The 11,081-nt window shown below is 40.7% G+C and overlaps 1 protein-coding gene across 2 annotated transcripts in view; it reads right to left on the bottom strand.

Moving 5' to 3' along the window:
- Positions 1 to 9,374, bottom strand: part of LOC133457540 (NACHT, LRR and PYD domains-containing protein 12-like) — a 27,991-nt gene extending 18,617 nt beyond the window's left edge. For both annotated transcript variants that reach the window (XM_061736900.1, XM_061736901.1), the window contains exon 1: positions 9,338 to 9,374. In XM_061736900.1, coding sequence (XP_061592884.1) covers positions 9,338 to 9,363 — 26 coding nt within the window. In that variant the 5' untranslated portion in view covers positions 9,364 to 9,374. The remainder of the gene's footprint in view (positions 1 to 9,337) is intronic.
- Between the last annotated feature and the right edge of the window lie 1,707 nt (positions 9,375 to 11,081).

The following is an 11,081-nucleotide window of genomic DNA, read 5'->3' as shown; positions in this document are numbered from 1 at the left end:
TAAAACCAACCCTGAAATGCCCACCCAATTTTTAAGACGCTCAATTAAAATATTATGATCAACAGTGTCAAAAGCCGCAGATAGATCCAACAGGAGTAGAACAGAGTGTTGACCACGATCAGCTGCTAAAAGAAGATCATTTAAAACCTTAAGAAGTGCCGTTTCTGTGCTAAAACCTGCTCTAAAACCCGACTGAAATCTCTCGAAGAGGTCATTACCGTTCATAAAAGAAATAATTTGATCTGCCACTACTTTTTCTAAAACTTTAGCGATAAATGGTAGTTTTGAGATTGGCCGGAAGTTATTGAGGATATCTGGGTCTAGTGAGGGTTTTTTAAGGAGAGGATGTATGACTGCCATTTTGAAATAATCAGGAACAAGACCAGATGAGAGCGATGAGTTGAATAGTTCCATCAGAATTGGACAGGTTATGGCAAGGGTTTCTTTTAGGAAGTGGGTAGGAATGACATCGAGAGAGCAAGTTGAGTTTTTCATTTTGGAAATTTTTTCAGTGATATTTTCTATTGTAACAAGGTCAAAGGAATTTAAGGTACGATTGATGCTAGGAGGAGAGGGTTCAGAGACAGGCAGGACAGTAAGTGAGATATTGTTTCGGATGTTTTTGATTTTATCTACAAAGAAAGAATGAAACTGTTCACATTTGTCAGTTGACGGTTCAATAATGGCAGGAGGTGGGCTTGAAGTACAGTTTACTACATTGAAAAGGAGTCTGGGATTAGATTTATGGTTGTTGATGAGGTCATTATAATATTTTTCTCTTGCCAATTTCACTGCGGAATTAAAAGTCTTCATTAAATCTCTTAAAATTTGGTGGTCTGCAGGCTTTTTGGAAACCTTCCATTTTCTTTCAGCTCTACGACACAACTGTTTCACTGATCTGATATCATTTGTCAGCCAAGGCTGAGGTGTGGTTTTATATTTTTTGATTTTTAAAGGAGCCACAAGATCCAGAATATTTTTACATGTTGAATTAAAATTAGTAGTGGCATCATTAATATTCACAGAAAAGTTAAAACCAAGGTCAGCAGAGGCAAAGGCATCATAAAATTTAGCAGCTGAAGTAGAGTTAAATGTGCGAGAGTATGAAGGAATAGTGTTGTTATTGTTGATAATATTCTGAACGTAAGTATGAAAATGAAGTGATTTATGATCAGAAACCACACTCTCTAGGCATACAACATCACTCATTAGAATGCCATGATATAAAACTAGGTCAAGAACATGTCCCTTATTGTGCGTAGGTCCTGTCAGAGCACGAGAAAGGTTAAAAGTATGAAGTAATTTTAAGAAATCGGTAGCTAAAACATTGTTAGAGCAGCACACATGGATGTTAAAATCACCTAAAAGCAAGATATCTTTGTGTTTTGGCATGATAATGGAGAGCATTTCATAAAATTCATTAATAAAACCAGAGGAATTTGGTGGCCTGTAAACTAAAACACATAGCGTTTCAGACGAGCCTCTTAAAAGAAAGCACAAATACTCAAAAGATAGAAACACACCAAGATCAATCATTGAGCATTTAAAACTGTTTTTATAAAACACTACCACTCCACCACTCCACCTACTAGTAGTAGTATTAGTAGTAGTAGTAGCAGTAGTATTATTATTATTAGTAGTAGTAGTAGTAGTAGTAGTAGTAGTGGTAGTAGTAGTATTAGTAGTAGTAGTATTAGTAGTAGTAGCAGTAGTATTATTATTATTATTAGTAGTAGTAGTAGTAGTAGTAGTAGTAGTGGTAGTAGTAGTAATAGTAGTAGTAGTAGTCGTAGCAGCAGTAGTAGTATTAGTAGTAGTAGCAGTAGTAGCAGTAGTATTAGTAGTAGTAGTAGTAGTAGTAGTAGTAGTGGTAGTAGTAGTAGTAGTAGTATTAGTAGTAGTAGTATTAGTATTAGTAGTAGTAGTAGTAGTATTAGTAGTAGTAGCAGTAGTAGTAGTAGCAGTAGTAGTAGTAGTGGTAGTAGTAGTAGTAGTATTAGTAGTAGTAGCAGTAGTAGTAGTAGTAGTGGTTGTAGTAGTAGTAGTAGTAGTAGTAGTATTAGTAGTAGTAGTATTAGTAGTAGTAGTATTAGTAGTAGTAGCAGCAGTAGTAGTAGTAGTAGTAGTAGTAGTAGTAGTAGTAGTAGTATTAGTAGTAGTAGCAGTAGTAGTAGTAGTAGTAGTAGTATTAGTATTAGTAGTATTAGTATTAGTAGTAGTAGTATTAGTAGTATTAGTATTAGTAGTAGTTGTTGTATTAGTAGTAGTAGCAGTAGTATTAGTAGTAGTAGTAGTAGTAGTAGTAGTAGTAGTATTATTATTAGTAGTATTAGTAGTAGTAGTAGTAGTATTAGTAGTAGTAGTATTAGTAGTAGTAGTTGTATTAGTAGTAGTATTAGTAGTATTAGTATTAGTAGTATTAGTAGTAGTAGTATTAGTATTAGTAGTAGTAGCAGTAGTAGCAGTAGTATTAGTAGTAGTAGTAGTAGTAGTAGTAGTAGTAGTGGTAGTAGTAGTAGTAGTAGTATTAGTAGTAGTAGTATTAGTATTAGTAGTAGTAGTAGTAGTATTAGTATTAGTATTAGTAGTAGTAGCAGTAGTAGCAGTAGTATTAGTAGTAGTAGTAGTAGTAGTAGTAGTAGTAGTAGTAGTAGTAGTAGTAGTAGTGGTAGTAGTAGTAGTAGTAGTATTAGTAGTAGTAGTATTAGTATTAGTAGTAGTAGTAGTAGTAGTATTAGTAGTAGTAGCAGTAGTAGTAGTAGCAGTAGCAGTAGTATTAGTAGTAGTAGCAGTAGTATTAGTAGTAGTAGCAGTAGTATTAGTAGTCGTAGCAGCAGTATGATCTGTGTGATCAGCACAGCTCGGCCTCCACGCTGGTCCTGGAGGCCGGGATCAATGATCTGAAATACCGCCAGTCGGAGGTCCTGAAGCAGGAGTTCAGGTCCATGGTGGACCGCCTGCTGGACACGGGGAAGCGGCTTTTATCAGTAAACATTGACTTGACAGTCCAGTCCTGCACCACCTCATGACTCACCGCTAACACACAGACACATAGGAGCACATCTCACTCACCCCCACCCACCACATACACCAACACCACACACACCTTTACAGCACCACCACCACCCCTGTCACCAGAATCTCTGGACACCCACATTATCAAAACACTCATCTCAAGCAGAAAAACAAAGCACAGGAATGTTTTTAGATCCAGCTATGTTTTTAATGTTCCATTGAATCGTCATGATGAGTGCGCGTTCAGCACAGACATCAAGATGGCTGTGCTGAACGTGCGCTCTCTTTTAAACAAATCCTTATTATAAATGACTTGATTTTAGACAGGAAACTGGACTGTATTCTCCTTACAGAGACATGGCTTGGCACAGATGCACCTGTTGTTCTCACTGAGGCCTCCCCACCAGATTTTAACTTTCTATTTTCCACCAGGGGGGACAAGAGAGGGGGCGGAACTGCATCAATAACAAAAATCACTATGTCATCCAATGCAGTTCCTTTTAACATCATTTGAATACCATGCTTTTGTTTTTAGCAACCCCCCAATTCTCTGCATAACGGTCTACAGACCCCCCCAGTATTCCACCTGTTTTATCAGCCAATTCTCTGAACTTTTATCAATTATTCACACCGCCTACAACAGGATCTTAATAACTGGTGATTTTAATCTGCACTTAGACAACATCTCAGACCCAGTATCCAGAGAATTTTTAAACCTTTTAAACTGTCTAGATTTTAAGCAACATGTCACACAGCCGACCCACAGCAGGGGGCGCACCCTGGACCTGGTAATAACCTACGGCCTGTCCCTGGGTGCGTGCTCTGTTGTGGACCTGGCTGTGTCTGACCATTTCTGCGTGTTTTTTAACATCACCAGTTTTAATCAGCGGGAGGCCCCGGTGAGAACGGTGAGGAAACGTAACCTAACTCCTGAAGTGGCTGCAAATTTTATCCAGATTTTACAGAACACTCCTGCAGAGATTTTACCAGCACCCTGTGATTTTATCGTTGACAATTTTAACAAAATACTCAAAACAACGCTGGACTCAGTGGCTCCGATTTTAACCAAAAGAATTAGCAGAAAACCTACACCCCCATGGAGAACTGAGGAAATAAAGAAACTAAAAAGAAACTGCAGGAGTGCTGAAAGGAGATGGAGGAAATCAAAATTAACCATACATTATAACATTTTATGCCAACCCCTTAAAAACTACAATAATACCATAAAAAAGCAAGAACTTCACATTTCAAAAACTTAATTTTAAATAACAAAAACAATTCCAAATTCCTATTCTCCACAATAGATTTTTTAACAAATGGAAACCCTGACAGATCCCATAAAACAGCAACAGACCATTACTGTGAGGATTTTGCAGACCACTTCAGGGGTAAAATTGATGACATTAGATCCAGTCTTTTATCTCAACAGATTTTAACTCTTAACACACCTGGATCAGTGCTTTTACCTGAGGAAACACTGGAGAGTTTTGCCTTTGTTGATGCGGGGACACTTTGTAGAGTTTTCTCCAAGGTAAAGCCCACAACCTGCCTTTTAGACCCCATTCCCACACCGTTTTTTAAAACACTCTATGGATTCTTTGAGGAACAGCTTTTGTATTTGGTCAACTGTTCTCTTCAGACAGGTGTCTTCCCCGCTGCCTTTAAAATGGTGGTGGTGAAGCCCCTTCTGAAGAAGAGTGGGTTGGACTCCAATGTTTTAAATAACTACCGACCTGTATCCAACTTACAGTTTTTAAGTAAAATTTTAGAAAAACTTGTTTTTAATCAAGTGAATGAATTTTTAAACTCAACACACAATTTAGAAGCTCATCAGTCCGGTTTTAGGATGAACCACAGTACAGAGACAGCACTTTTAAAGATTTTAAATGACATCAGGTGTAATTTAGATAACCAAAAACTCACAGTCTTGGTTCTGCTGGATCTAACCGCCGCCTTCGATACAGTAGACCATCACATTTTATTAAACAGACTGAAGCACCTGGTCGGCCTCTCTGGTACTGTTCTTAAATGGTTCACGTCCTACCTCACTGATCGTAGTTTCTTCGTAAGTATGGATACATGTTCCTCAGGAACCTATAAGATAAAGTGTGGGGTTCCACAAGGGTCAATTTTAGGTCCAACTCTTTTTAATCTGTACATGCTGCCCCTTGGGGACGTCATCAGGAGACACGGCATCAGCTTCCATAGTTACGCTGACGATACGCAACTGTACATCGCCGTGTCTCCTGATGACACTGGGCCAATTGATGCCCTTTTTAACTGTATTTTAGACATCAAGTCATGGATGGCAGCAAACTTCCTACAGCTCAACCAGGACAAAACAGAGATTTTACTCATCGGTCCTGAAGGCCAGAGAGAGAAACTTTTACCAAAGTTACAGGATTTTAAACCCTCAAAATCAGTTAAAAATCTGGGCGTGATTTTTGACTCTGAGCTCACTTTTATTCCACATATTAAAAACATAACAAAGATCGGTTTTTACCATCTTAAGAACATAGCCAGAGTCCGCCCGTTTCTCTCTCAGGCTAGTACGGAGGTGCTAATGCATGCTTTTATCTCATGTCGTTTAGATTATTGTAACGCCCTGCTTTCTGGTCTTCCCAAAAAGAACATGTACAATCTACAATTATTACAGAACTCAGCCGCACGCGTGCTGACGAGGACCAGCACATTACACCTGTTTTAAAATCGCTGCATTGGCTCCCTGTGCGCTTCAAGGTTGATTTTAAGGTTATTTTACTAGTTTTTAAGTGTCTTAATGGTCTTGGGCCTTCTTATTTGTCTGCACCAGGGGGAGGGGCATTAATACATTTTATGTTTATGTTTTATGAAAATCCATCGTCTGATTGACTGATTGACTGCTGGTTGGGTAACGTATTGCGTCACGCATCGCGTCACTTCCTGGTGTTTGCGGTCTGCTGCCGTCTCGCTGCGTTTGCAGGCTCTGATCTCTCCCGACTTTTTTTGTCTAAAATTTAGATTGTTTTCTGGTAAAATAGCACTATATCTGGTACAGTTCTGTCTTTATTTCAACACTCTTCCGTAACTTTCACTGTCGCCAATCACGATACATATTCTGTCCGTTAGCCTCTGTTAGCATCTTAGCATGGGCTCTCCGTCTCCCACCGTTTCTCCTCTTTGCTGCTCAGTGTGTGAAATGTTTAGCTATTCCTCTGCCTCCTTTAGTGAAGATGGTAAGTGCTTAAAGTGTAGCTTATTTGCAGGACTGGAGGCGTGGCTCAGTCAGTTAGAGGTCCGGTTCGGCCAACTAAACCATAGTCCGATAGCCTCCTCAGCTAACCAGGCCAAGCTAGCGGCGGACCGGCCTGAAGCAGCTGAGCATAGCCGCTCCCCTGCAGCTCCCGAGCAGCAGGGGATCAGAACATCAGACAGGGCACCACCTGACTTTATCAGGAAGTAATACATAAACAGAAAAATCAGTCTCAAAGTAGCTGGTATGTTCTGCGTGCCAGCCTGTTGCCAAGGGTGGCGTTCCAGAATAACAGTGAAGGAAGGAGTCCGAGCTCAGACCTTTAAACCAGCAAATGTAACAAATATGAATAAAATAAACACAAACAACTTCTCTCATTCAAATGAATCAGAATTTGTTCACACAAGTGTTAAAAGATAATAAAACAATACGTCTGATACCTAAACTACAGATAAGCAAAGAACTAACTAAACATTATAAACACAAACTTCAGATTATATACGTGTGTGTGTGTGTGTGTGTGTGTGTGTGTGTGTGTGTGTGTGTGTGTGTGTGTGTGTGTGTGTGTGTGTGTGTGTGTGTAGGTGTAGGTGTGTGTATGTGTGTGTAGGTGTGTGTGTGTGTGTGTGTGTGTGTGTGTGTGTGTGTGTGTGTGTGTGTGTGTGTGTGTGAGTGTGAGTGTGGGTGTGTGTGTGTGTGTGAGTGTCATGATGGCTGTTAATACACTGGAACTCGGCTTTATGACCAAGATAAGAGTGTGTGAGTGTGCGGGGGCTAGTAGGAGAGGATGAGAGGAATAGAGAAGAGAGTAAAACCCAAGACACTAGAATAACTTCTCACCACCAGAAGGAGTGTAAACCAAATCGTGAAATGGTCGAGCAAGCTGATTGGTGAGTCTCAGCTTCATCCAGAATCCCTGTAAACTAACCAGTTCCAGAGGAGAGCTGGCTCTATTTTAAAAGACAACTCCCTCCCTCTCAAAGGTGAGTTTATTTTAAAAGACAACTCCCTCCCTCTCAAAGGTGAGTTTATTTTAAAAGACAACTCCCACCCTCTTAAAGGTGAGTTTATTTTAAAAGACAACTCCCAACCTCTCAAAGGTGAGTTTATTTTAAAAGACAACTCCCTCCCTCTTAATTAACACTACATTAAGCAGTGTAAATACACTGCTCGTTTGCTGACTGTTTTTCTGCATTTCCCCCAGGACCATTCTCATCACCAGCTACCAACCAGTGTGTTCTCCCAGCCACCCTCCAGCTCCAAGCTACCCCTGCCTTCCACTCAGCCATCCATCGTCCTCTCCTCCCCACACCAGCCATTCCCCGTGCCAGCAACCTCCTCTGCCCTAACCGGACCCCCTTCTTCCCCTTCCCTACAATAAATTCATTCTTTACTCCACCACTGTCTCGCTCTTGGGTTCCACCTTGTGAGTCTGTCACATTTGGCTTGGTTTGAATATTTTAGTGTTTTTTATCTACTGATGTTTTAACTTATCTTGCTTCTTATCTTGGGGCCGTCCTTTTTGTTCTTTTAGCCGAAGCACTGTCGTCACTTTATCTTGCCCTGTGTTGAGCGTATGTATAATACGAGATGAATCACTCACTGTAAAACATCTACCCAAGGGTACAATAAATAAATAATCTAATCTAATGCTAAAATAGGAGGTGTGTCCTTCTTTATAGCTCACAGACAACTACAGTGGACAGGGCTGACGGGGGATCCTGCTCTTTATAGCCAGGGTCTGCGTTTTGGGCTCCATGGCCAATGAGGGGGCTGTTCCTCGTCACCGAAGGGCCATAAATGCAAAGCATGCTGGGACTTTGAGTCATTATGGAGGTTCCTTTGTTTCAAACCATGTGGTCAACGTTAAGAAATTGAGGCTGGGCTCAGAGTTGGGCCTCAGATTTGAAATGAAGTCTTCCCATGTTCAACACAGGGCTGTGGCCCAACAACACGTAACGTTGAACATTTGAAAGTTTGAGTGAATTTTCTGCTGAAGTAAAATCAAACACATCTGGAAACATTGTTGTTCCAACGTTGGAGCTTCAAACTAACATCGTTCAAACTTCCATAAAACAAGTTTTCAGGAAACAGTCAGACTTCAGATGACTCAGAGAGAAGAGTCTAAAGTCTAAAGTACACACACACACACACACACACACACACACACACACACACACACACACACACACACACACACACACACACACACACACACACACACCAGAGGTTTATGGCGGGGAGTGTTCTCTCTGTCTCTCCTGTTTTAATTCAAATAGCAAGTAACAATCATGGGCAGCACGGTGGCTTAGTGGTTAGCACTGTTGCCTCACAGCAAGAAGGTTCCCGGTTCGACTCCCAGGCCCAGCAGGGTCTTTCTGTGTGGAGTTTGCGTGGGTTTTCTCCGGGTACTCCGGCTTCCTCCCACAGTCCAAAAACATGCATATTTAGGTTAATTGATGATTCTAAATTGCCCGTAGGTGTGAGCGTGAGTGTGATTGTGAGCATGGTTTGTGTGTTTCTATGTGGCCCTGTGATGGACTGGTGACCTGTCCAGGGTGAACCTGCCTCTCACCTAAAATGAGCTGGGATAGGCTCCAGCAGACCCCCGTGACCCCGCAAGGGATAAAGCGGGTAAGATAATGGATGGATGAAAAAAAAAAAGTAACAATCATCATCCAGAACCCTCCCATTTAACTGAATGTTTAAAATAAAGCATCAACGTTTTGGGAACAAATTTAATCAAATCTGATCAAACTTCGAGCAGCTTGGAGAAGCTCTAAGAACGTTACACATCTGTCTGTGGAGACGACGTCACGCAGCAGAAAACCCTGGAAATAAGTTTGAAGTCTTTTTAAGTCACACCTGTTAAAATGTAGAATAAACAAACCATGACAAGCAGAAAGTTTAAAGACAGGAAGTTCAGCACACACTCGTCTGTCCAGCTGTCCTTATGAGGACCTTTTATACTTCTGTTATGTGTTTCCATCTGAACCCAAACCTCAGATCTCACTTCACACCTCAGCTGGATCCAACCAGAACCACAGAAATGACATTTAAACAGCAGAAGAAGAAAGAACCAACACTAACCTGGTCTCCTCTGCTGCTCCGTCCATCACCACGGACTCTGAACTCTGAATACTTTTATCAGTTACACTCAGAGAGACTCCTCCTCTCTACAGGTACAAGAAACCAGGTGACCCTTGAGAAGTGTGTGTGTGTGTGTGTGTGTGTGTGTGTGTGTGTGCGTGCGTGTGTGTATGTGCGTGTGTGTGTGTGTGTGTGTGTGTGTGTGTGTGTGTGTGTGTGTGTGTTTCCTTTTTTTCCTACTTCGGTCTTGTCCAAACGACCAAATAAGAATTGTTTTTAACTGAAACACTTTAATTACAAATTTGATAACGTCTCTGTTTTTACATATATATAGAAAATAAACAAAAAAATACTTAAGTGTTTGGGGGACTGGGGATTCTTCTCTTTTAAGTTCGGTCTTGAATAATCACACATAGGTCGATAAACACAAAAAAATGGTACCCTCGTGGTAAAACATTAAAAATGACCAATGATTCTATATATCTCAAATTGAAACCCTGAAATAACAGAATACACGGTTATATTGTGTAATGGCTGTGAGATTAAATCATCTGGCTTTAATGAGACTCTTTTTTTGTCCTCTAACGACCCAGAAGGGTCATAACCTTTAATCTGACGCTGGACAAAACCTTAACAATGCTTAAAAATCTGTGTTGTTCCATCAGCTGGTATGTTTGATGTGGATTCTATAATAAAACACGTCCAATTCTTTAATATGAATCTTATGTTTTGGTTATTTTCCATAAAAAAGTGACATCATGAAATTAAATTGCCATGAAGTTGACTGAAAGATTTGAGGAAAAAAATGGAATAAATATTTATATGCAGGTTTTTTTAAACTGTTTTTGATTGATAAACAGTTTTTGAAGACTTTTAATGTGGTACATTGAAGTGATCCACAAAGGTTAATATATTGTTCCATTTCTGTGTTAAGAACCTTCCCACACACACACACACACACACACACACACACACACACACACACACACACACACACACACACACACACACACACACACACACACACACACACACACACACACACACACACACACACACACACTCACACACACACACACACACACACACACACACACACACACACACACACACACACACACACACACACACACACACACACACACACACACACACACACACACACTCTGCAGACATCTGTGGGCGGCGTAAATGCCGTCAAAGCTCAGAGAGACGTTGTGATTAATCTGCTGAAATATCCTCATTGATGTTTTCAGATTAACTCTCTGCTCCGTGTCCCGTCTCTGTCACTGCTACGGGATTAAGAAAGCATTTACAGTCAGGTAAGTCCCACATGGTTCATCATTCATAATGGAGCTCTTGCAGAACTGCTAAGATGAAACCTCTACAAGCAGATCAGCTGTTTCAGATTGTAGCACCTGTTGTCTTGAGCTCAGCGGCCACTTTACGCTTAACCTGGCCGGGGAGTGAATATCAGGCACCGTTTAACCTAGAGTCATATTTTAAGATGGAATGACATTAAAAATTGTGTAAGAGGTTTTTTTTTCCCCCTCTCTTTTGATAGAAATATGAAATGACTGCTGTGTATATGTCTTAACTCAAAGTTTAAAACTTATCATTTAAAGAAGCTTGAGGCTCCTTTTAAGAAATGAGACTCTCTAGCGCCACCCTTCACCACGACGGCCGTCGGGGGTACTGCAGCCAACAGTGAAGCCGGCACGGGAGAACGGGGAGAACGTGCATG

Source organism: Cololabis saira, chromosome 12 (assembly GCF_033807715.1).
Source record: "Cololabis saira isolate AMF1-May2022 chromosome 12, fColSai1.1, whole genome shotgun sequence".
NCBI classification, from domain to species: domain Eukaryota; kingdom Metazoa; phylum Chordata; class Actinopteri; order Beloniformes; family Belonidae; genus Cololabis; species Cololabis saira.
The sequence above is the reverse complement of the archived record's forward strand: the minus strand, read 5'-3'. Positions and strand labels throughout refer to the sequence as shown.